Raw genomic sequence first — 27,146 nt, 5'->3', positions numbered from 1 at the left:
CACTGCAGAGGTAGTGGCATCTTAACATACAAAATAATCCTAATTCCTCTGTCCAGTCCCTGTATCATTGCTGCTATGCACTTCTCATATATATTCACAAATACATACTAGAATCCATTACTATTATTTTTAATTCTTCTGTCTCATCCATGTATCATTGCATTTATTCTTTTCACTTATATATATTCACATACATATTTGAATACATTGCTGCTTTTATGGTGGACAAACTATAACCTGTTGCATTAAGAAAATGTATTATTTTACCTTTACTAATTCCTTCTATTATCTTTTTTTAAAAAATTTATTCATTTTAGGAGAGAGAGAGAGAGAGAGAGAGAGAGAGAGAAAGGGGAGGAGCAGGAAGCATCAACTCCCATATGTGTCTTGACCAGGGAAACCAGGGTTTTGAACCGGCAACCGCAGCACTCCAGGTCGACGCTTTATCCACTGCGCCATCACAGGTCAGGCCTATTAACTTTACTTTGCAAATCTTACCATATATTATTTTCCTTCTCTTGAAAGAATCTAACAGCTTAAAGACATTACTAAAAAAAGAAAAAGTCGAATGAGTAGGGATAAATTTATATGGCTGTGTATGTAGCAGAGGAATGAAAAATTTTTGATAATGAATTAATATGAAACTACATTTAAATTTATTGCTTAAACTTCACTTTCCCACTTTAAACAACTTTGTCAGTGATTGTCAGAATGTAAAAGCATCTTTGTCGTACACACACCATACCACTCTAATATATAACATAGCCTTCCCTATTCTTAATGCCATGCTTCTGCACACACAACATGGATATTAAAAACACATATATGCACTTAGTAAAAAGTCATACAAGAGTAACTGTAGGATTTCTTTTATATAAAATTCTAGAAATGCAAACTATAGTGTGTACCTAGGGATGGCTAAGGTGTGTAGAACTGGGAAAGAGAATAAAAAGGGACCAATGAAAACTATAGAGGCAATGGGTATATTCATTATCATGACTTGGATGATAGTTCCACTGTGCCCATATATGAAAATAACTTTAAACTTATAATAAATGAAACTTATGTCAATGTGTCAATAAAGCTGTTAAAGATTCTATATAAAATTTAATTTCCTTTTTCTCTAGAAATAGCATAATGTCTGGCAAAGCCATACTGACTCCATCAGTACCATTCCCCAGGACTCAGGTGAGTCAACTGATTCTTTCTCAAGACAGAAGGAAATGCTGACAAGTGCTTCAACACGGGGAAATTTTACGAAGCAAAATAAGCCAGTCACAAAAACACCAATACTGTGTGAGTCCAGAGTAGTCAAATTTGAAGAGCCAAACAAAAATTATAGGATAATTTATTACTTCATACTCATTTTGAAATATCCCCTAAACTTTGTGAGCAGTATAGAATGTAGAACACCATTACTATATGATTCTGGAGTAGTCAAATTCAAAGAGACAGAGTACACTGATCACAAAAATTCGGGGATATTTTATCACTTCGTATTCATCTTGAAATATTCCCTAATTTTTGTGAGCAGTATAGAATGTGGTTCTACCTTTGCAGTAGGGTAAAGGTAGAAGTTCGTTAATGAGTGCTGAGTTTCAGTTTAGCAAGATAGAAAGAACACTGCAAATCAGTTGCACAAATATGTGAGTTTTTAACATTAATAAACTGTACTGTTAAAATGCTGGAGGGTAACCTTTGTTACATGTATTTTGCCACTATTAGAAATGTAAAATTAAAAAAAAAATGTATTACAGTGGTTTGCAGGGATAAATGACAGCAGACTTTTGGCTGAGGTCTCCGGCATGAACTTTTAGAGCCAGAATGGGGGGGGAGTTTGGGCTGAGCAGGTGCCTACATACGTGGCACTTACATGCTTTCTCCTTTGTGAAATCTCTGATGTACAAAAGAGCTGGAGTTGCACCTAAAGACTCCCACGTTCACTATACTCAGAAGGCCCTACTTCAATGTGAACTTATGAGGCACTTTTCCAGTGTAATGAGTTTGGAGTGGAACCTAAAAGATTTACCATATTTTTTGCACTCACAAGGTCTTTGCCAGTGTGAAGTCTATTTAATGAGGTTGGAGTTGTATCTGAATAACTCCCCACATTCACTGTGCTCATAGGCCGGTCTTGATTGTGGATTTTCTGGTGATGAACAAGGTGGGACTTTCTAATGAAGGCCTTCTGACATTTGCTGCACTCGTAAGGCCTTTCTCCAGTGTGGATTTTTTGATGCTCAACAAGTATATGCTTGTGGCTAAAAGCTTTCCCACATTCACTGCACTCATAAGGCCTCTCTCCAGTGTGATTTCTCCAATGTTTAATGAGGTTGGAGTTGTACCTGAAGAATTTCCCACATTCACTGCACTCATATGGTCTTTCCCCGGTGTGAACTCTCTTATGTCTAATGAGTCTGCAGTGGTACCTAAAGGATTTCCCACATTCACTGCACTCATATGGCCTTTCTCCAGTGTGATCTTGCCAATGTTTAATGAGCTTGGACTTGTATTTAAAGAATTGTCCACATAAGCTGCATTCATAAGGCCTTTCAACAGTGTGAACACGCTGATGTCTAATGAGTGTGGAAGTGTACCTAAAGAACTTCCCACAATCATGGCACTCATAAGGCCTTTCTCCGGTGTGAACTCTCTGGTGTTTGATGAGTGTAGAGTTGTACCGAAAGAACTTGCCGCATTCACTACAACCATAAGGCCTTTCTGCAGTGTGAATTCTCTGGTGTCTAATGAATGTGGAGCTATACCTGAAAAATTTCCCACATTCACTGCACTGATAAGGCCTTTCTCCAGTGTGAACTCTCTCATGTCTTATGAGTCTGTAGTTATATCTAAAGAATTTTCCACATTCTCTGCACTCATAAGGCCATTCTCCAGTGTGAATTCGCTGATGTTTCACGAAGTTGGCTTTGTACTTGAAGAATTCCCCACATTTGCTACACTCATAATGGCTTGATTCTGTGTGGACTCTCTGGTGACCAATGAGCGTGGACTTGTACCTAAAAAATTTCCCACACTCACTGCACTTAAAAGGCTTTTCTCCAGTGTGGACTCTTTGGTGCTGAACAAGGTGGAACTTTCTAATGAAGGCCATCCCACATTTGCTGCACTCATAAGGCCTTACTCCGGTATGGATTTTCTGGTGCTGAACAAGTAGCTGTTGTCGGCTGAAGCTTTTCCCACACTGAGTGCACTTGTAATCATTCTGTCCACTTTCAAAGGCCTCTCTGCACTCGGTGTCCCCATGTGGCTTCCAGCCACTGTCAGAAGGCAGGTGCTGGAGTTGTCCTGTGCTGGCTGGGAAGTCCTTTTCACTTTTATTGCATGTGAAGGTCTCCTTTGCCATGTGAGTGCTGCCACTGATCACGAATGAAAGCCTCCCCTCAAAGCTTGGGGGCATATTGTCTTCTATCTGCTCCACATGGTGCTGATGCAAATTTGTCCCACAAATGTGTAGTCCTTGATCAGAGTACATGTCACCTGGCTCAGCCAATTGCAAAATGTCCTTCTTCTCACAGGGTTGGGTCTTCTGGGTGGAAAGACCTGGTTTTGGAGTCCTGACCTGAGACACGCTGGCAGAATCACCTTGCTCCAAAGGTGTCTCCTCATCCTGGGCTCCATGCCAACTATCTGAAAGTAGAGAAATGCCAGTGATGTATGTACGTGTTGACTTTGGTGGAGGGGGCTGCCCCGTGAGAAACCTGAGTGAGACACACCCATAAAATAATGCTTGGACTGCGGATAGGGAAGGGGGCCCAGAACCAGTGAGAATAAAGCCTGCTGTGCAGAGGTGGGCCTGGAAATCTCAGTCCTGATGACGAGAAAGGAGTCAAGACAGAGGTCTTAGTCCATTCAGTCTGCTATAACAGATTACCACACACAGAGTAGGTAGTAATTTAACAACAATAATCTTATAAATAACAGAAATTTATTCCTCACAGTTTTGGTGGATGGAATGCCGAGATCAGGACGGCAGCATGGTCAGGTGAGGGCCCTCTTCTAAGTCACAGTCTTCTCATTGGTTCTTCACATAGTGAAAAGGGCTACAGAGCTCTGTGGGGGTATCTAAGAGCACTGATCTCATTCATGAGGGCTCTGCCTTTATGACCTATTCATCCCTAAAGACCCATGTCCTAATACCACTGCTTTGGGCGTAAGATTTTTTCTTTTCTTTTTTTTTATTTAGCGAGAGAGACATACAGGAACAGACAAAAAGGGAGAGAGAAGAGAAGCATCAACTCATAGTTGTGACACTTTAGTTGTTCATTCATTGCTTTCATATATGTGCCTTGATTGGGGGGCTCCAGCTGAGAGATTGACCCCTTACTCAAGCCAGCGAGCTTGGGCTTCAATCCAGTGACCTTTGGGCTCAAGCCAGTGACTATGGTGTCATGTCTGTGGTCACACGCTCAAACCAGTGACCCTATGCTGAGGCTGGTGAGTCCACGTTCAAACCAGATGAGCCTGTGCTCAAGCCGGCGACCTCAGTGTTTCGAACCTTGATACTCCGCATCCCAGTCTGACGCTCTATCCACTGCTCCACCGCCTGGTCAGGCCAGGACCATGTGCTCCTGAGCATCTTTTACCACTCACGTTATCAATATCTATCCTATCAAGAACCCAGGAACCTCTCCACTGCTCAGGTATACACTGATATGGCACATGAAAGTGGCCAGTTTGGGGTGAAAAACAAGAAAAGGAGTGGCAGACTGCGCCCAGAACAATCCAAGAGTAGACAACTATTAGTCTGAAGTTATAAGAATTTCATAGGACAGACAGTAAGAACAACGCAGTGTTTCCTAAAACTAGTAACTATGTTTGTGCCTAAAATTCCTGCCACAAGCAAATCCCAAGAAATTTCAGCAAGAGGAAGGGGAGGGCTAAAGTACCAACTGTCCAGCAGCTAGCCTGAGTGGCCCAACCAGAAATAGCCCAGGTCTGAGGACTCTCACAGAAATGTCAGATTTCTGACTCCTGAGATTGTCTTATGAGTACTCAGCACACCACGGAAGGGGCCACTTGGGGATAGTGTTGGTTCCTGGGTCTGGAATCAATATCACATATGCCAGGAAAACAGGAGAGGAAGTGGTGCCCACGGTCTCACTGTAGGAAGGGCAGAGCTGCCCTGAAAAGAAGAACAGAGTCCAGCCCAGGACCCAGGGTGGGTGTGAGGGCCTTACCTACAGAACACAGAAGTGCCAAGTTCTCCAGCATGACACAGTGGTACAAGCCTTTCTGAGCTTCATCTAGGAGTCCCCACTCCTCCTCGGAGAAATGTATGGCCACATCCTCAAAGATCACACGACCCTGTAAAAATAAGAACAGGAATATTGATGAGCAGCATGTTTTAGCTGTGTTTCTATGGATTCTGAATTTATTTGCCATACATTAATTACAGGTTAAAATAATGACCCAAATTGTTTATGTCACCCTTGCAATACAATGCCCAGTGGAAGAACAAAGTCCTTAACTCACTCTCACACACTAAGCGAGTATTTCTCCTAATCAAAATCACCCCATAGCCCTGACTGGTTGGATAAGCAGTAGAGTGTCGGCCCGGTGTGTGGATGTCCCGGGTTCGATTCCTGGCCAGGGCACACAGGAGAAACGCCCATCTGCTTCTCCACCCTTCCCCCTCTCCTTTCGCTCTATCTCTCTCTTCCCTCCAGCAGCCAAGGCTCCACTGGAGGAAAGTTGGCCCGGAAGAAGAGGATGGCTCCATGGCCTCTGCTTCAGGCTCTAGAATGGCTCCAGTTGCAGCAGAGCAACGCCCCAGATGGGCAGAGCAGGAGTCTGTCTCTCTGCTTCCCGGCTTCTCACTTCAAAAAAATACAAAAATAAAAATTTTTTTAAAAATCAGCCCAATGTGGGGTATCAGACAGCGAGGACAGCCCCTGTGCCCCAGGAACACTAGCCTTATACAAACTAAGCAGCCCGGGGCTGTCATCCCCCACACACTGCATTTCCCTGGAATGGCACAATAAAGGCTCTGGCCTAAGCTTCCCTTCCTCGTATCTCCCCACAGAGCCCTGTGTTACGTGGTAAACATCCTCCTCCAGGTAAATATAATAAAAATCCTCTTTAACTCCACTGGCATCTTTGTGTGTCACTTACTCCCATCCTTAAATTAAAATCCCATAGGTACAATCACTCAGCCACTTCACTCTCCAGGATCTCTTTTTTTTCTTTTATTTTTCTTTCTTTCCTTTCTTTCCTTTCTTTCCTTTCCTTCCTTCCTTCCCTTTCTTCTCTTTCTTTTCTTTCTTTTCTTCTTTCTTTTTTTTTCTTCTCTCTTTTTTTTTGTGACAGAGACAGAGAGAGGGACAAAGAGGAGAGACAGAGAGGGACAGACAGTCAGGAAGGGAAAGATAAGAAGCAACAATTATTCACTACGGCACCATAGTTGTTCATTGATTACTTTCTCATAAGTGCCATGACTGGGGGGTCTACAGCAGACCGAGTGACCCCCTTACTCAAGCCAGTGACCCTGGGCTCAAGCTGGTGAGCCTTGCTCAAACCAGATGAGCCCATGCTCAAGCTCGTGACCTTGGGGTTTCGAACCTGGGTCCTCCCTGTCAAAATCTGATGGTCTATCCACTGCGCCACCGCCTGGTCAGGGTCTCTCTAGGGTCTTCAGTCCTTACCTGCACATTCATCTCCGACTTCATAGTGAGAGAGCTATCCAGAGTGGTGGCACCATGGCTCCTCTCTCATGCTTCCCATCAATCATACCAGACAGCATAAAACATGTAGAGAATGTGGCAGTAATGCGTCATCTTCTGTGAGGCCCTCCTCTCCTGCCAGCCAATTTCCCTGGGTTCCTCCAAATCTTGTTTCACAGACTACCATACTGGATCTTGATCTTCTCTCTTAACTGCCCAGTGTTAGCTCCTGGGACCAACACTTCACAGTTCCCTCACTCACTGGATGACTCTGACTCATCTAAGGTGATGACTCCACCAAAATCCCCACCTCAACCATAGGCATCTCCATCAGCCCTTAAGGTGGCAGTCCGCATATGGAATCCAGGCCGTGCATGGGAATGCCTCCGGCATCCAACTCAGACCAACTTCTGCCCCTAAACACCACAGTCCCCTAGTGCCAGCACTAACCCCAAGCCTGAGGGTCTCCTGTCACTGCCCAGCTTTTTGCTTTAGCCTCAGATGCCGGATGTCACATCTCTCAGCCCTCTCCCCTTCTGCATTGCACAACCTGCCCCGTGAACAGTCAGGACCTCTTCCTCTCTCCTCATTTGGGGCCCAGTGACACTGACCTCCCACCCCCACTCCCGCTCCACTGTCAGCCTACAACTCTCCTAGCTGATCCCATTTCTCCCACAGCTTCCATCTCATGTGCATACTGGCTTTGGAAAACTATCTAGTTCCTCCACCCCACCATCACTCACATACACACACACACACACACACACACACACACACCCCTTGCTTCCTCATCTCTCTCCAATTCCTGCCACTCCAACAAGGTGCCCAATCAAGATACCTCGTACTGAGGCTTTCCATTTTAATCCCTTGTGCTCTAGTGGTGTCGCCACTGTGACCTAGAAATCCTGCCTCTCAAAGCCACAGCTTCATCCTAATCCACAACCAATCACTATGGTGTGGCTGACTCAGTTCTGAATCCATTCCTTGAATCTCAGATATGTGTAAAAGCGCCCCTTGACACCTCCACTTGCAGCAGTCTCTGGAACGTCTGGGACGGGGGAAGAAGTGACTCTATACCTTCTGTCTGAAAAAATCGTCATCCCTGTGGACTTTCCCCATTTTAGCTGATGGAGCATCCATCCTTTCCTAAAGAGCTCAAAAACCAGGGTCACCCCTGGTTCTTCCTTCCCTCCCACCTCCTATCTCCCTCATCCTAGTCTACATCATACAATCTGGTGGCTCTAATTCAAAACACATCCAGAGACCAACCACTGCCCCACCTCCATAGTCACCATTGTTGTGTAGTTACGGCCCACCCTCACCTGCACTGATGCAAGAAATTCCTGCCCTGACTCCTTGCGCTTACTCATATCCCCCGTCTGTCTTCCACTCTGAAGTCAGAGAGAGCCTGTGAAATCTGGGTCACGGCATCTTCTTCTTAGGCATCAAACTTCCCACCAACCACAGATAAGAGGCCCAGGACCTCAGGCTGTCATTCAAGGCTTGACACCTGTGTACCCTTACCCACCACCCACGACCCGTTCCTTATTCCCACACTGCAGCTCCCCTCAATCCTAACTAAACCTCATCTGCTAGCATTTGAACACTGTAAATCCTGTACATAGGACTCCTTGCCACATCTTACACCTTCCGTTGTCAGAAATAGGAACGGCTCCCTACAACACAGGCCTGGTGAAAACTCTAGTCTTCAAACTCGATAGAGTGAGGACAGGAAAAGGTCCAGGACACTACCATGCCCTGAGGAGACACATGTCAAGGTGCCAAAACCACTGGAGTGGTAACTGGGATGGGTGATAGTGGACACACCCTCCACTCACCGGTGCGGGGTCCGGAAGCATTTCTGCCATTGCCATGGGACCCTGTGGGAAGAGGAAGGCCATGAGAAAGAGGTAACCATGCTAGGATCCCACCAGCTAAGATGGAACATCACCCTGGCCCTGCCCTGGAGCAAAGTGATCTGAGTCTGATGATCTGAACTCAGCGGCTCAGAAAGCAGAGTTGTCTCTTACCAGCTGGGTGACCCTGGAGAAGGACTAAGAGAAAAGAAAATGCTTATGGGGGTCAGAATGCTTCCAACTCCATCGGGCTGACATTGATATAAAATATAAGGAGTACATACCATGATCAGCTATTATAGTCATAGAATCAACAGTTTGTACATATTTTCAGTACAATAAATTGGTAAAATTTTGAAATTGAGATCTTTATTGTGACTGCTTTGTAAGACTTCAGAGCATTGCCTGACCTGTGGTGGCGCTGTGGATAAAGTGTTGACCTGGAATAATGAGGTTGCCGGTTTGAAACTGTGGGCTTCCTGGTGAAGGCACATAGAAAAGCAACCAGTAAGAGTTGGGGCTTCCCGCTCTTCCCCTACATCCTGCCTTTCTCTCATTCTTTTTTTTTTTTTTAATTTTTATTTATTTATTCATTTTAGAGGGCGGGAGAGAGAGAGAGAAAGAGAGAGAGAAGGGGGAGGAGCAGGAAGCATCAACTCCCATATGTGCCTTGACCAGGCAAGCCCGGAGTTTCAAACCAGCGACCTCAGCTTTCCAGGTCGACGCTTTTACCCACTGCGCCACCACAGACCAGGCTCTGCCTTTCTCTCATTCTTACCTCGAAAAGCAATAAATCTTTTCTTAAAAAATTAATTTATTGTGTTTACATAGACTCTAATGTCCCCATGTTCCCCAGTACAGCCCCCCTGTTCCCCTCCCCGTAAATCCCAAAAAGCAATAAATAAAATCTTAAAAAAAAAATTTTTTTTTCAGAGCATTCATATCTAACACTACACTGGACACAGATACTTAGAGGTAAATTAATGCCAAACCAGTTAGGAAGTGTTTGCATAAGTTGACTTCTTGAATAGGTTCATTTCTAACTTCCTACCTTGTCAGATTTAGAAAGATGCTGGTTCATTCTTGTTTAAATCAATAAAGTTTTTATACATTCTGTCTTATTTACTTATTTACTATTAATATTTAAAATATTTTTCCACTTATTTGACAGAGGGGAAAAAAGGGAGAGAGTGAGAGAGAGAACGGGAGAGAGGGAGAGAGGGACAGAGGGAGAGAGAAGCATCAACTCATTACTCACTTAGTTGTACACTCATTTATTGATTTGCATGGGGGCTGGACTTGGGGTTAGAACCCACAACTTCAGCACAAGGGACTACACTCTATTCATTGAGCTATTCGGCCAGGGTGCTTTTCATCGATTTTTAAACTGTTGTAGGAACAGACTGAGTTGGTAGGTCAGCTACTGTGCCTTCTGAACCAGGACTGCCTGCTACATGGTTCTCTGTAAAGTGTTGTGGGGGTCCCTTGACTAAAGCAGTGGCTCATCCATCTTGAGCAAGGGGTCACTTAGTCTGCTGGAGCGCCCCCCCCCCCCCCGTCAAGGCATATATATGGGAATGCAATCAATGAACAACTAAGGAGGTGCAATGAAGAATTGATGCTTCTCATTCTTTCTCCCTTTCTGTCTGTCCCTATCTATTCCTTTCTCTGTCTCTGTCACAAAACAAAACAAAAAAACCCCGAACTACCTGGATGGCCAGTTGACGCCTTACTTTTGCTACAACCGTATTTTTGGCAACAGGAAACACCGTCTCCTCTACGAAGCTTTTCCAGGATTTCATCGCCAGTCCCCCTACTGCCACCAGCCCGGCCCAGGCCCCACCGTTTGTTCCCCTGGGGTCAGAAGCGTGACGTCACCGCCTCCATTCCTCCACCTGGTTTCGGCCACTTTGAAAGGACAGCTCGGGACTTGTTCCTCCGACCACCGTCCCTTCTCAGCCTCAGATCATCATCACTCGGGGCGAAAATCCTCGCCCAGGACCCTTGAACACTGAGACCCGATTTCCCACAGGTCTCAGGCCGGGCCTGACGGAACTCTGCTCTCGCCTCCCACGGGAACACGAGCCTCACGCGGGGACCGGACAGCGCCACTTCATCTGGGCCCCGACTCTGAGGTGAGGCCGGGCGACGCAGCACTCACCTGACTCGCGCGCATGCGCGGCCCCGCCACCGCCTGTGGGGAGAGTGGGGGCAAGGGGACGGGAACAAGGCACCGGGCCTCACAGCGGCGCCGTGCAGCACGGACGACACCTCTCTGCAGGCCTTTCCCCGGACCCCTCACCTATGAGGTGCTTACCCGGGCAACAACCAGAGAGCGACCAAAACGTAATTCAGAGCAAGCGCCGGAAGTCCCGCCTCCCCTAGTATGCCTGCGAAAACGAGCATCGCTCCTCAGTTGCAAAGACTTCTGGGTATTGCAGTTCCCGCATTCGCCACCACCTGTCACCGTCTCACTTTCCAAGTCGGTCCCTAGTGGCGAATAAAAGCCAAGTGACAGGGTCAGGGGCAATGGTGAATGGAATGACGGGGCTCCTAAAAAAGGGTGGCACTTCGCTCGCTCTTAAAGGGGACCTACCAGCTTTCTCAGAAAGCAGTACAGGAAGTCACAGAAAGATGAGCGGCCGGTTATGTCAGACCTTGGCAAGCAGGGCAAGTTCGGAGCAGCGACACCTACAAAAGAACCGTGATGTCACAATGACGCTATGTCCACTCATAGCTGTCGGCCTCCTGTGGGCTTTTAAATACACGTGATTTGGACTGTTTATTGAGCTTACAAAGGCCAGATCAAGAGGTAGAGCATAAGGCTAGGACACAGAGGACTCAGGTTAGAAACCCCAAGGTCTGGGCTTGAGTGTGGGATCATAGACACGACCCTGAGGTCGCTGGTTTTAGACTGAAGGTCGCTGGCTCGAAGTCCTAGATCTGTCTGTCCCCCTCTAACTTGCTCTGTTTCTGTCAAAAAAAAAAAAAAAAAAGTGTTGGAGACCGAAAAGCCAACAAGGTTTTCAGAGTTTAGATTTTTGGGGGACAGAGGTGTGGGAAACTGGCTGAAAGCTGACAATCTGCCCAACCCCCCACTTTACTTATTCTGTGAAGTTGCTAAAGGTTGTTAAGCTATGTTGCCGGGCTGTTTATACTCATCCTACCCCCATGTTCCCTGGAAAGACTGGAGGCAAGTTTCTTCTATGCTTTGTTTTGTGTGAAGTTAGGATGTTATGTATGGTGGGGGTTGTGAAGTTGCTAAAGGCTGTTAAGCTGTGGTTCTGGATTGTTTATACTCATCCTACTCCCCATGTTCCCTGGAAAGAGTGGAGGCAAGTTTGTTCTATCCTTTGTTTTGTGTGAAGTTAAGATATTATGTATGGTAGGAGTTTTCTGTACTTGGTAAAATTCTGGGGTTGCCTTAGGCAGGAGTCCCCAAACTTTTTACACAGGGGGCCAGTTTACTGTCCCTCAGACCATTGGAAGGCCGCCACATACAGTGCTTCTCTCACTGACCACCAATGAAAGAGGTGCCCCTTCCGGAAGTGCGGCAGGGGGCTGGATAAATGGCCTCAGGCAGCTGCATGTGGCCCATGGGCCTGCCGTAGTTTGGGGATGCCTGCCTTAGAGATATGATCAGAGATCTCATTGATTTGCTAATGGCCCACTTTGCCCTACATATAAATGAGGAAGTGGTTTTTGAATGGGCTCTATTCTTGCCAGCAAATTTGCAGAGCCCTCCCAAACCCATCCTTTTATTTTTTAAGCATATTTTCTTAATTCCGCGCCGTTCCTACTCAGGACCTGGTATTACTAACTGTGCTGGTTTGCAGCAAAAAGGCATTGTATCTGGCCCAGAATGAAGAAAGACTTCTGACAGTGGGGGAGACCAGGAGGCACAGATGTAGCGTGACGCTGTGATTCTGGTTCTCAGAACAACAACATTTCTGGCTGTATGTCAGTGCCTATGTTGGAACCCACTGGAAAACACATTTCTTCAAAAATCTACTACAACTCCATATCGGAGATGTTTATCAATTCTTTTATAAATTTGAAACCCATCTGAGAAGAATGTGACTTATCATATGACATTTTATGCCAGAATCATGTGTGCTCTTCAAATAGATCACATGTACAAGAGGAGTACCTTGTCCCCCAGACAAAAATATGGGGTGTGTCTGACCTGTGGTGGCACAGTGGATAAAGCGTCGACCTGGAACGCTGAGGTTGCCAGTTCAAAACCCTAGGCTTACCCAGTCAAGGCACATATGGGAGTTGATGCTTCCTGCTCCTCCCCCCTTCTCTCAAATGAATAAATAAATGTTTTGCCTTAAAACAATTTAGTATTTCGCCTGAAATTTCATGTGCAATTTCTTCACAGGGAGTTATGTTCTACAAACATTTTATAATAATGTTTTTATTCATTTATTTCTTTATAGATTTTATTTATTTTAGAGAGGAGAGACAGAGAGGAGAGAGAGAGAGAGAATGGGGGGAGGAGCAGGAAGCATCAACTCCCATATGTGCCTTGACTAGGGTTTTGAACCAGCGACCTCAGCATTCCAGGTCAACAGTTTACTGTGCTACCACAGGTCAGGCACAAAAACATTTCTTGAAGGAAATTGGTGAAAGGTATTAATTATGTTTAGGGTTCAGATATGGTTCTATGAAACACACATGACACGTAAAAGAAGAAAGTTAAGATCTCAGTGAAGTCTGGCCAGACGGGGCGGTGGCACAGTGGATAGAGCATCGGACTAGGATGCAAAAGACCCAGGTTTGAGACCCCAAGGTCGCCAGCTTGAGCGTGGGCTCATCTGGTTTGAGCAAAACTCACCAGCTTGAGCCCTAGGTCACTGGCTCGAGCAAGGGTTCACTCCATCTGCTGAAGGCCCGCGGTCAAGGCACGTATGAGAAAGCAATCAATGAACAATGAAGGTGTTGCAACGCACAACGAAAAACTGATGATTGATGCTTCTCATCTCTCCGTTCCTGTCTGTCTGTCTGTCCCTATCTATCCCTCTCTCTGACTCACTCTGTCTCTGTAAAAAAAAAAAAAAAAAAAAAAGTCTGGCCTGACCAGGCAGTGACACAGTGGATACAGCATCAGCCTGGGATGCTGAGGACCCAGGTTCAAAACCCCGAAGTCACTAGCTCAAGCGCAGGCTCACCAGGTTGAACACGGAGTCTCTAGCTTGAGCAAGGGGTCACTGGCTCGGCTACAGCACCAGGTCAAGATACATATGAGAAAGCAATCAATGAACAAGGTGTCACAACAAATTGATGCTTTTCATCTCTCTCTCTCTCTCTCTGTCTCGCTAAAAAAACAACAAAAAGTGAATTCTGAAAAGCCAGTAAAGGAAGCTGAACCTGTAGCTATGCTGGAACCTTGGCCACACTCAGTTTTTGTCTCCAAAATGTAGCTCTTTAATTGCTTGCAAAAGACATTTAAGACTTGACAGCAAAGTGGTAAGAAATAGGGAAGCTATGCGGTGATCTTGATTGATCTAAGGAACATTCAGTGAGCACTTACTGGTTTTCAGGCAAATGTTATAATACATTGCTTTGTATACATAGGACTGTTTTACTGACTTAGATCAGAATTAGTCTATTTAGCATTTGTGTATCTCTAGGCCAAACTAAAATATTTCTGTAGTGTAGCGGTTACCATGATCACCTTTCAAGGCCAAACTGACAGTCACAGATGTGCAAGTCAACTTTCCTGGGCTCACAAAACGCTTATTATAAACATTCCAGGAAAAGAATGCTAATGTGTGCTTTCACTTTCTGCCCAATACAGAACATCCCCACCTAGGTCCTCCCTGACACTTTCGTCACAAAGGCATAATCCCGGTTCTTTGCCCACAGGCTCTTCCTTGCATGTGACATGTGTTCATGTGTTTCTCTGTGGTGTGCCCATGCTTGCATTTCCAGGGTGGTGAGGTTGTAGCTAAGATATGCCATGGTACGGCTGCCTGGGCAATCATTTTGTTTGGCTAAGCACCCTGCAGGGACCTTAATATGACAAAAGGAAAAAAAAAGAACACTGGAATTTCTTCTACAAACCTTTAGATTTCTTACTCCTGAACTGTCTCTTCTAAAGCTTGACAGCAGCATAGAATAGGGTGCTTGGGGAAATTCTGTCCACTGCACACAGCCCAGCCCTGGCACACACTATATACCAGGACAGGAATTAGTACCCCTGGCCTAGATGTAGTAAACCTGGAGTTCCCTGGGGAAGGAGAAAAATAGTGCCCAAACCTGGACAAAGGAATAGGTGTGAGGACCTTTCCTACTATGACTATTATAATAATTTTACAGATGTTTTATACTTAAAGATTTTTTTTAAATTGACTTTCTGTGACAGGCAGGGAGATAGAGAAAAACATCAGTTTGCTCCACTTATTTATTATGCATTCATTCAGAGGTGGATTTAACTGGCAGGCGCACCAGGCATGAGCCCTGGGTCCTGACTTCTGAAGGGCCCCGCAAAACCCCAACTTTACACTTTTTTCTAATGACACCAAGTTTGGTTTCATATGTGCAATTTTAACATTAATAGTACATAATATTTTTTATTTTAAAATATGGTTAACATGTATTTTTATTTTCCCTGTCTTTTTTAAAGGGGCCCTATATTTTCTTCCCCACATGGGGCCTCAAACGACCTTAATCCACTTTTGCATTCATAGGGCGATTCTTTCATGTGCTCTGACCAGAAGTTGAACTTGGCATCTGGGATGACACTAACAAATTGAATTACCCGGCCAGGCCCTTAAAGATTTTTTATGGCAGGGCACAGCATAATGACACTTAGATTCTTATGGCTTAGAATTAGAGAAGGGGATCACACAAAGGCACAGAGCAGGTTGAACAGGCACACATTATAAACAACCTGTAGTTGAGGGGATATCCTATGTAGAGGAAGTGACCTGGAGCTAGCTACCTTTCCCATAATTCCTGCGGAAGGCCTCATTTGAATAATTTCATAGGGTCAGGGGTATAGGGGCTATTCCCAGTTGCCTGGTATCTGGCTCCACAACATGAGAAATGGTGTATAGCAGTCCAGAGTGTGAGTACCCATTAAGAAAAGTGATAGGCCTGACCTGTGGTGGCACAGTGGATAAAGCGTCGATCTGGAAATGCTGAGGTCGTCGGTTCGAAACCCTGGGCTTGCCTGGTCAAGGCACATATGAGAGTTGATGCTTCCTGTTCCTCCCCCTTCTCTCTCTCTCTCTCTCTCTCTCTCTTCCCCTTTCTCTCTCTCCACTCTCTAAAATAAATAAAATCTTTTAAAAAGTTAAAAAAAGAACTAAGAACACAAAGCAGTCAACAGGCAACCTACTGAGTAGACAAAGACAATTACTAATCATATATTCAATAATTGATTAGTATCAAGATTATACAAAGACTGTTACAAATCAACAAAATAAAGTGATTTTAAAATGGGCAAATCTAGGACCTGGCTGGTTGGCAGTGGACAGAGCATCAGTCTGGCATATGGACATCCTGGGTTTGATTCCTGGTCAGGGCACACAAGAGAAGCAACCATCTGCTTCTTTACTTTTCTTTCCCACTTACCCTCCCACAGTCAGTGCCTTGATTGGTTCCAGTGTCGGCTCTGAGAGCTGAGGATAGTTTGTTTGGTCCCAGCATCATGCCTCAGGCCCTAAAAATAGCTCGGCTGACTTAAGCATTGGCCCAAGATGAGGGTTGCAAGGTGGATCCCAGTCGGGGCACATGCAGGAGTCTGTCTCAGTCTCTTCCCTCCTCTCACTTAAAATGGGCAAATTTAGATGTTTTCACAAAGCATATACACAAATAGCCAAGAAGCACACAATGGTTAATTATCAGGGAAACACTAAACAAAAGTACAGTAAAATACTACTTCAAACCATTAGGAGAGCTGCTACACATGAAACAGGAAATAAAATGTGATTGACAAGTATGTGGACATATTGAAAACCTTGTAAACCTTTGATGAGAATGTAAAATGGTGCAATCATTGTAGAAAACAGTGCTTCAAAATATTAAAACATAGAACTGCCATATAACCCAGCCATTCCACTTCTGGCTATATACCCAAAGAACTGAAAGCAGGATCTCAGGGAGATATTTGTACAGTCAACCTCACAGCAGCTATTTAACATGATAGCCAAAATGTGGAAGCATGGATGAGTCCATCAATGGGTAAATGAAAGGATACAGAAAAAATGGCAAAGACATACAATGAAGTATTATTCTGCCTTAAAGAGAAAGGGAATTCTGAAACATGCCACATTGTTGAGAGGAAAGCCAAAGCACCGAGTGACTTTGTTCCCATCCTGAGAAAGTGAAGGTGGAGACCAAGCACACATGACTGAAGGCAGTCGCGTCCAGGGAAGGCCCAAGGATGCGGATGCTTGGCCCTGCTGGAGCTTTCTGCAGGTCAGGAATCAGACAGCAGATGGTGTGGTGTTATGTCTCAGAAAGAGCAAGAGAAATCAAATCAGTTTTGCAAAACTGAGTAATAAAATTGGACACTGTATTCTGTTAGTTTCTTAGGCATGATGTCATATTTGTTTAATAAACTGAATAACTGCTCTCTCCAAGGCACCTCAATCCTGGAGAGATTGGGGTCCTCCATTTGCAGTGTTGCTGTTGCCTAATACTTTTGCGGCTCCTCTTCATGAGACCCTGAACATTAACAACATCAGCACATATTACACAGAATCTGAAATTATGGTAGATTGAAACCAGCTGCTCACAAAAAGACAATAACTGTATGACTCTTATGTGAGGTGGCTAGATATTCAGAGACATAGCAGTGTGGAGACTGTCAAAGGCTGGAGGAAAACAAGAATCAGAGTTGTTGTTTAATGGGCAGTGTTTCACTTTTGCAGAATGAAGATTACTGGATATTCGTTGCACAAAAATCAATGTGAATGTCCTACAGTAATGAACTGTACAACAAAATAACTTAAGATGGCAATTTATACATATGTGTACTTTAACACAATAACAACCCAGAAGCACATAACTGTACAGGGTACTTTACAATGCGAATCAGAGCAGACTATTGGCTGAAACCTATTCCCTACTTAACAGCTCTTGTAAACTTTTTTCTCTGGTGGTAACTTTTTAGAGCCAAATGAACAGAAGTTTTGGCAAAAGACCCAACAACATTCACTGCACTCAGAAGGCTTTTTTTTTTTTTTCTGTGAAAATTCAATAAGGTTTAATGAGGTGAAAGTTGTATGTTAAGATGTCCCCTGATCTGCTTGTTCTCATAAGGCCTCAGAGCAATGTGAACCCACTGGTGTGTCATGAGTCTAGAGTGGTGCCATAAAATTTCCCACGTTAGCTGCACGCCTAAGGCATTTCTCCAGTATGATTTGTATGATGTCTAATGAGTGTGAAGCAGCAACTAAAGGATGTCCTGTATCGCTGCACTTGTAGGGCTAATCTCTAGCGTGAATTTTCTGGTGTCTAGTGAGTGAGAAGTGGTACCGAAAGAATTTCCCACAGTGGGTACACTCATAAGGTTTTTCTCCAGTGTGAACTCTCTGATAACAATGAAAATGATTCTTACTGATAAAAGATTTCCCACATGCATTACACCCATAAGGCCTTTCTCCAGTGTGAACTCTCTGATGAGTAATGAGTGAGGAGCTGTCCAGAAAGAATTTCCCACATCCACTGTACTCATAAGCCCTTACTCCAGTGTGGACTTTCTGGTGCTTGACAAGTTTATGTTTGCGGAGGAAGGATTTCCCACAGTCGCTGCATGTGTAAGGCTTCTCTCCGGTGTGGACTTTCTGGTGCTCAGCAGCTTTGTTCTTGCGGCTGAAGGTTTTCCCACATTCTCTGCACTCATAAGGCTTCTCACCGCTGTGGATTCTCAGGTGCTCCACAAGCGTATGTTTTTGTGTGAAGGTTTTCCCACAGTCTCTGCACTCATAGGGTCTTTCTCCAGTGTGAACTCTCTGATGTCTCATGAGTTTGGAGCAATTCTTAAACAACTTTCCAAAATCACTGCAACTGGAAGGCCTATCTCCAAAGCCCATTTTCTGGTGACCCATGGGTTGGGAAAGTCTAAGTAAGGCCTTCCCACAAGGCCTTGACATGCTGTGAACTCTCTGATGAATAATGAGTGAAGAGCTGTCTGAAAAAAATTTCCCACATCTGCTGCATGCGTAAGCCCTTTCTCCACTGTGGACTGTCTGGTGCTCCACAAGTTTATGTTTGTGGAGAAAGGATTTCCTACAGTTGCTGCATGTGTAAGGCCTTTCCCCAGTGTGGATTTTCTGGTGTTCAACAGCTTTGTTCTTGTGGCGGAAGGTTTTCCCACATTCTCTGCACTCATAAGGCTTCTCACCGCTGTGGATTCTCAGGTGCTCCACAAGCATATGTTTTTGTGTGAGGGCTTTCCCACATTCACTGCACTCATAGGGTCTCTCTCCAGTGTGAACTCTCTGATGTCTCATGAGTGTGGAGTGGTTCCTATAGAATTTTCCACAATTACCACAACTGTAAGGCCTGTCTCCAGAGTGGACTTTCCGATGACGCACTAGTTGGGACTGTCTCAGGAAGGCCTTCCCACACTGGCTGCACCCAAAAGGCCTCAGACTGGTGTGAATTTTCTGGTGGTCATTCTGGCACCATATCTGTGCAGAGAGTACCCCATGTTTGCGGTGCTCAGAAAACCTTGTTTGTCTGTGGACCTTCTGGTGCAGATCTAGGTGGGGCTTTCCAGTCTCCACGCATTCCCTGTGCTTATACAGCTTTTCTCTGCTGTGGACTTTCTCATGCTCAACAAGTATATGCTCATGGTAAAAGGCTTTCCCACATTTTGTGCACTTGTAATCCTTTTGCCCATTTTGAAACGCCTCTCCAGCTGTAGTATCCCTGTGCGGGTCCCCCAGATGATGAGGAGCCCATTGTTGAAAAAGGCCTATGCTGGCTGCGAAGTCCTTCGTACCCTCCCTGCATGTCAAGGTCTTCTCCGTCACATGAACCCTGCAGTTCTTCACAAAGGCCTCCCCTTGTCCTCTCTGAGTTTCTCTCCAATGTGATGATGTTGATAGTGGTTCTTTCCTCCACACGTGTATAGGCCTTTCCTGAAATGTGTACCGCTCTTCTCGGTGTGGAACAAAACGTTTTTCAAAAGTGACCGACATCTCTCACAGGGCTTGGTCTTCTGAATGAACTGATTTGATTGTGGAGTCTGAACAAGGGACACTCCACCAGAATTGCCTTGCTCTGAGAGTGCCTCCTCACCCTGGGCTCCATGCCAACAACCTGTAAGTAGAGAAATACCAGTGGGGTGCGCACTGAGGTCAGTGGTGAGAGGCAGGTCCATCATTAAAAGGGTCAGACACACCCATACAATAATCCACGGTACTGCTTAGCCATAAAGGGATCAGCAGTGACAGGAAGGCTACCATGTACAACCAGGCCTGGGAAGCTCACGATGGTAGCGCCTGACAAAGGAAGGGGTTAGTGCATGGAGCAAAGGGAGGGTTTCCAGTTTCACTTCTCTGCAAGTGGTTTTTAACAGGACATGGCTGCTGGTGATGGTGAGGACTGGGTAGTACGTTGTGTTCAGAACCAGACATGTCTGATTGAGACACAGTTGCTGGTGTTTAAGAATGATTTAGATATATGTGCATACAATACAACACAAAAAGAGTAGGTCAGCCCTGGCTGGTTGGCCCAGTGGTAGAGCATCAGCCCAGTGAGTGGAAGTCCCAGGTTTGATTCTCAGTCAGGGCACACAGGAGAAGTGCCCAACTGCTTCTCCACCCTTTCCCCTCTCCTTACTCTCTATCTCTCTCTTCCCCTCCCACAGCCAAGGCTCCATTGGAGCAAAGTTGGCCTGGGCACTGAGGACGGCTCCATGGCCTCCACCTCAGGTGCAAGAATGCTCTGGTTGCAACGCAGCAACGCCCTGGATGGGCGGAGCAACGCCCTCAGTGAACTTGCTGGGTGGATCCCAGTCAGGCTCATGCGGGAGCCTGTCTTTCTGCCTCCTCACTTCTCACTTCAGAAAAATACAAAAGAAAAAAAAGTCAAATATTGAGAGCAGTGTACAGGGAGTAGTAGAAGGGAAGGGGTGAGAGGTAGAGGAGACAAATTTGCGGGATCCGGGGATCCAAATATCAGAAATGATGAAAGAAAACGAAAGGTAAAATAAATGGGGCCTGTGTCCCTGGAATGACACAATAATGGGCACAGGCCTGATGCCCAGTGTGAATCCAACCCAGCTCTGACAACATGCCTTCTCCCTGACCCCAAGCACCAGGGCTCTCCTTTTCCTCTTGCCACAAAGAAAGTGATATCTACCCAGACAGGAAACCAGGTGCTCCCTGTTATTCAAAGTGAGCATCTTTCATGAAGTCTGGAACAGGCCAACCTAGGTAACTACAGAGAAAGGAGGGGCAACCATGGCCCCAGATGATCCAATTCATGACATCGCACATTCTAAAGTAACAAGTACCCCACGGCAGAGTCTTGCAGAATCTGTGGTCTCACAAGCAGTGACTACAATGGAGGCCGATATTCCTGGCACAAGCACATCCCCCAAAATGTGGGCAGGAACAGGGAGGATGACCCGGTGCACCGAGGTTCCAGCATCTAGACTGAATGACAACCAGGGCCAAAGCAGGTCTGAGGGTTCTCTCACATAAACATCAAGATTTCTGACTCCTGCCTGACCTGTGGTGGCAGAGTGGATCAAGAGCCGACCTGGAATGCTAAGGTCGCCGGTTCAAATCCCCAGGCTTGCCTGGTCAGGGCACATATGGGAGTTGATGCTTCTTTTTTTTTTTTTACATTTTTTTTTTTTTTGTATTTTTCTGAAGCTGGAAATGGGGAGAGACAGTCAGACAGACTCCCACATGCGCCCGACCGGGATCCACCCGGCATGCCCACCAGGGGCGTCGCTCTGCCCACCAGGGGGCGATGCTCTGCCCCTCCGGGGCGTCGCTCTGCCGCGACCAGAGCCACTCTAGCACCTGGGGCAGAGGCCAAGGAGCCATCCCCAGCGCCCGGGCTATCTTTGCTCCAATGGAGCCTTGGCTGCAGGAGGGGAAGAGAGAGACAGAGAGGAAGGGGGGGGTGGAGAAGCAAATGGGCGCTTCTCCTATGTGCCCTGGCTGGGAATCGAACCCGGGTCCCCCGCACGCCAGGCCGACGCTCTACCGCTGAGCCAACCGGCCAGGGCCAGGAGTTGATGCTTCTTGTCCTCTGTTCTTTCTCTTTCTGTCCCCTCTCTCAAAATAAATAACTAAAATCTTAAACAAAAAAAAGATTTCTGATTCCTGAGACCAGTCTTGCAGGTACTCAGAGCAGCAGAAAAGGGGCGCTTGGGGACAGGAGGGATGGAGCACACAGATCGGAACTGGCACCATCCACACATGTGCCAAGAAAACAGGAAAGGAAGTTGTGCCCACCACTTCACTGTGGCAAGGATGGTGCTGTCCTGAAAAGGAATAGAACAGAGACCAGCCCAGGACCCTGGGTGGCTGTGAGGGCCTTACCTACAGAACACAGAAGTGCCAAGTTTTCCAGCATCATATGGTGGTACAGGCGTCTCTGAGCCTCATCCAGGAGTCCCCACTCCTCCTGGGAAAAACGTATGGTCACATCCTCAAAGATCACACGGCCCTGTAGAGGTGGGGACAGTATGGTTCAGGAGCAGCATGTGTTTGTTGTTAGTGAGAGAGAGGGTCAGACAAGAAGGGAGATGAGAAGCATCAATCATCAGTTTTTTGTTGTGGCACTTTAGTTGTTCATTGACTGCTTTCTCATATGTGCCTTGACCCGGGCCTTCAGCAGACCAAGTAACGCCTTGCTCAAGCCAGAGACCTTGGGACCAAGCTAGTGAGCTTTGCTCAAACCAGATGAGCCCGCGCTCAAACTGGCAACCTCGGAGTCTCAAACCTGGGTCCTCTGCGTCCCAGTCCAACACTCTACCCACTGCGCCACCACCTGGTCAGGCTTAGTTGTTCTTTGATTGATTTCTTAAATGTGCCTTGATTGGGGGGCTACAGCAGAGTGAGTGACCTGTTGCTCAAGCCAGCGACCATGGGGTCATGTCTATGATCCCACACGGAAGCCAGTGACTCTGCATTCCAACTGGTGAGTCCGCACTCAAGCCTGGATAAGCCTGCGCTCAAGATGGCAACCTTGAGGTTTCGAACCTGGGTCCTCTGCATCCCAGGCTGACGCTGTTTTCTCTGTGCACCGCCTGGTCAGGCAGTAGCATGTCTTAACTATGTTTTTATGAATTGTATATTTATCAATCTGCCATCTATTAATTGCGGGTTAAACTAAAAGCCCAATTTCTTTTTATCACCTTTGCAATCCAAAGACCAATGTCTGAACCAACTCATTAATGAACTCTCACACACCAAGTGAGTATTTTCTATGCCCAAAATCAGCCCAAGGTGGGGTATCAGATAGTGAGGACGGACCCTGTGCCCCAGGAACACTAGCCTTATACAAACTAAGCAGCCCGGAGCTGTCATTCCCCACGCCCTGCATTTCCCTGGAATGGCACAATAAACGCTCTGGCCTAAGCTTCCCCTTCACTTGTGCTTTCCCACTAGGCCTAGTGTTATGTTCTGAGCCTCTGTCTCTTGGCAAATATAATAAAATCTCCTTTAAATCCACTGGTCTCTCTGTGTTGTCACTACTCATGCCACTCCTTAAATGAAAATCCCATGGATACAATCACTCAGCCACTTCTCTCTCCAGGGTATTCAGTCCTTACCTGCACATCCATCTCCTCCCCGACTTCACAGTGAGAGAGTTACCCAGAGTGGTGGCACCAGTGCTAGCTCTCATCCTTCCCATCGATCACACCACACAGCATCAAACGTGTGGGACATGTAACAGAAAAGTGCCATCTCTGTCAGCCCCACCCCTCTCCTGCTAGTCAATGTCCCAGGGGTCCCCCAGATCCTGTCTCTCAGACTCCCAAGCTCAGTCTCATCCTTCTCCCTTAAGTGCCCAATGTCAGGGCCTGGGACCAACACTTCACAGTCCCCTCACTCACTGGATGACTCTGACTCCTCCAAGGTAACAACTCCACTGAGATCCCCAGCTCAACCATAGGCATCTCCTTCACCCCCTAATGGGCCAGTCTGTACATGGAATCCGGGCCGTGCAGGGGAAATGCCTACAGCATACAACTCGGACCCACTTCTGCTCCTAAATACCAAAGTCCCCAAGTGCAGGGGCTAAGTCCAAGCCTCAGGGTCTCCTGTCACCACTCAGCTTCTTTTTTCGTTGTTTCTAAGGTGTTTTTTTTGTTGGTGTTTTTTTTACAGAGACAGAGAGAGAGAGAGAGAGTCAGAAGGATAGATAGGGACAGACAGATAGGAATGAAGAGAGATGAGAAGCATCAATCATCAGTTTTTCGTTGCGACACCTTAGTTGTTCATTGATTGCTTTCTCATATGTGCCTTGACCACGGGCCTTCAGCAGACCAAGTAACCCCTTGCTCGAGCCAGCGATCTTGGGTCCAAGCTGGTGAGCTTTGCTCCAACCAGATGAGCCCATGCTCAAGCTGGCAACCTCGGGGTCTCGAACCTGGGTTCTTCCGTATCCCAGTCCAATGCTCTAACCACTGCACCACCACCTGGTCAGGCCACCACCCAGCTTCTTGCTTCAGCTTCAGATGCCACAATGTCACATCCCTCAGCGCTCTCCCCTTCTGCATTGTACCACCTGCCCCGTAAACGGTCAGGACCTCTTCCACTCTCCTCATTTGGGGCCCAGTGACACTGACCTCCCACCCCCACTCCCGCTCCACTGTCAGCCTACAACTCTCCCAGCTGATCCCATTTTTCCCTCAGCTTCCATCTCATGTGCATACTGGCCTTGGAAAACTATCTAGTTCCTCCCCCCCACCATCACTCACATAAAAACACACACACACACACACCCTGCTTCTTTATCTGTCTGTGACACCTGCCACTCCACCTAGGTGCCCAATCAAGACAGCCAGTGGCTCTGGCTCATCTGCTAGCATTTGAACACTCTAAATCCTATGTCCAGGACTCCCTGCCACATTTTACAACGTCAGTTGTCAAAATGGGAACTGCTCCGTACAACCCGGAACTAGACACAGAATCCTGGGCCTGTTGAAAACACGCCCTGGCCGGTTGGCTCAGCGGTAGAGCGTCGGCCTAGCATGCGGAGGACCGGGGTTCGATTCCCGGCCAGGGCACACAGGAGAAGCGCCCATTTGCTTCTCCACCCCTCCGCCGCGCCTTCCTCTCTGTCTCTCTCTTCCCCTCCCGCAGCCAAGGCTCCATTGGAGCAAAGATGGCCCGGGCGCTGGGGATGGCTCTGTGGCCTCTGCCTCAGGCGCTAGAGTGGCTCTGGTCGCAACATGGCGATGCCCAGGATGGGCAGAGCATCGCCCCCTGGTGGGCAGACCATCGCCCCATGGTGGGCGTGCCGGGTGGATCCCGGTCGGGCGCATGCGGGAGTCTGTCTGACTGTCTCTCCCTGTTTCCAGCTTCAGAAAAATGAAAAAAAAAAAAAAAAAAAAAAAGAAAACACATGGTCTTCAGACTCAAGAGTGTGAGAAGGACAGGAAAAACTCCGGGACACCACCATGCCCTGAGGGGACATATGGCAAGGTGCCAAAACCACTGGCGTGGTAACTGTGATGGGTGATAGTAGACAGACTCTACTCACCTGTGCGGGGTCTGTGAGCATTTCTGCCACTGCCACGGGACCCTATGGGTAGAGGAAGGCCAGGAGAAAGAGGTAACCATGGTAGGATCCCACCAGCTGAGCTGGAACATCACCCCAGCCCTGCCCTGGAGCAAAGTGATCTGAGTCTGATAATCTGAGCTCAGCAGCTCAGATAGCAGTGCTGCCTCTCAACAGCTGGGCGACCCTGCAGAAGGACTCAGGGAAAATAAAATGCTCATGGGGGCCTGACCATGCAGTGGCACAATGGATAGAGCATCAGACTGGGATGCGGAGGACCCAGGTTTGAGACCCCGAGGTGGCCAGCTTGAGCGCGGGCTCATCTGGTTTGAGCAAGGGGTTACTCGGTCTGCTGAAGGCTCACGGTCAAGGCACATATGAGAAAGCAATCAATGAACAACTAAGGTGTCGTAATGAAAAACTAATCATTGATGCTTCTCATCTCCCTCCGTTCCTGTCTGTCTGTCCCTATCTATACCTCTGACTCTCTGTCTCTGTAAAAAAAACAACAACAACAACAACAAAAAATGCTCATGGGAGTCAGAATGCTTCCAACTCCATTGAGCTCAAATTGGTTATCAAATGTAAGCAGTACATACAACGATCAGCTATTAAACTCGCTGGGTCAACAGTTTGTACATATTTTCAATGCAAATGAATTGTTATGATTTTGAAATCGCAGTCTTTATTTTTACTGCTTTTTAAGATTTCAAAGTATTCTTAGCTAAAACTACACTGAACGCAAATACCTAGAGGTAAATTAATGGCAAACCAATCCTGAAGTGTTTGCATAAATTGACCTTATTGAATAGGTTCCTTTCTTTTATTATTTTTAAAGACATTGGTTTTACAGAAGAAGGAGAGAGAGAGGCCAGGGGGCGAGAAGTATCAAGTCATGGCTGCCTCACTTTAGTTGGTCATCAATTGCTTGTGCTAGGTGCCTTCACCAGGCCTCAAACCAGTGACCTCAGCATTCAAGGTCGGGGTTTTATCCACTGCACCACTGCAGGGCAGGCCAAACAGGTTCATTTCTAAATGTATACTGTATGGGCAGATTTAGATAGAGAAGCTGTTCATTTGTGTTTAACTCAATAAACCTGCCCCCACCGTAGTTACCCCGGGGGTCAAAGTCACGTGCCTTAATTCCACGTCTTGCTTTGACTCACTTTAAACGTCCACCTCACGACTTGGTTTTTTCTTGTTTTTAAGTTTTTTGACAGAGACCAGACAGAGTCAGAGAGAGGGGCAGACAGGGACAGACGGACAGGAAGGGAGATGAGAAGCATCAATTCTTCGTTGCGGCACCTTAGTTGTTCATTAATTGCTATCTTATATGTGCTTTGACCATGGGGTCTACAGCAGAGCGAGTGACCCCTTGCTCAAGCCTGCGACCTCGGGGTCTCCAACCTGGGTCCTCCGCTCCATCCACTGCACAACCCCGTGGGAGGCCTCACGGCCTGCTTCTCCGCACCGTGCTTCCTTCACAACCGCCCATGGTCTCCGGCCGCTCAGGTCGTCAAAGGGGACGACACTCTCCGTCCCGGTTCCCTCAGCACCAGACCCCGGTTCCTCCCAGAGTTCGGGCCGCCCCTGAGGGAACTCTGCCTCCACCTCGCAGGGACCGGGGGCGGCGTCTCTTCATCCGGGCTCTGACTTTGAGGTGAGAGCCGGGCGGTGAGGCGGGGGTGGGGAGTTGGGGGGGGACGCAGCACTCACATCCGCCCGGTACAACGACGCGGCCCCACCAGTCCTCAGAGTTGCCTCCATGTGGGAGGGATGGTGTCTCTACTAGAACTTCCTAACCAGCGTCAGAACCCGGAAATACAACAGAAGTCCCGCCCCATACGCTGAGCGCGCACAAAGCACGCGCATCTTCTAAACCTTCATTGCCTAAGTT

General features: G+C 46.9%; 1 protein-coding gene across 1 annotated transcript; it reads right to left on the bottom strand.

The window, feature by feature from the left end:
* Positions 1–633: 633 nt before the first annotated feature.
* LOC136399447 (zinc finger protein 548-like) lies at positions 634–27,054 on the bottom strand. The gene is given in 8 exon segments (XM_066374614.1): positions 634–2,128; positions 2,131–3,648; positions 5,199–5,325; positions 8,519–8,560; positions 11,133–11,227; positions 22,060–22,186; positions 25,232–25,273; positions 26,966–27,054. Coding segments are annotated over 8 exon segments (2,061 nt in total). The 5' UTR covers positions 27,017–27,054; the 3' UTR covers positions 634–2,069.
* Between the last annotated feature and the right edge of the window lie 92 nt (positions 27,055–27,146).

The sequence above is a fragment of the Saccopteryx leptura genome, chromosome 3, assembly GCF_036850995.1.
Source record: "Saccopteryx leptura isolate mSacLep1 chromosome 3, mSacLep1_pri_phased_curated, whole genome shotgun sequence".
Classification (NCBI taxonomy): domain Eukaryota; kingdom Metazoa; phylum Chordata; class Mammalia; order Chiroptera; family Emballonuridae; genus Saccopteryx; species Saccopteryx leptura.
This window is presented reverse-complemented; position numbering and strand designations above follow the sequence as displayed.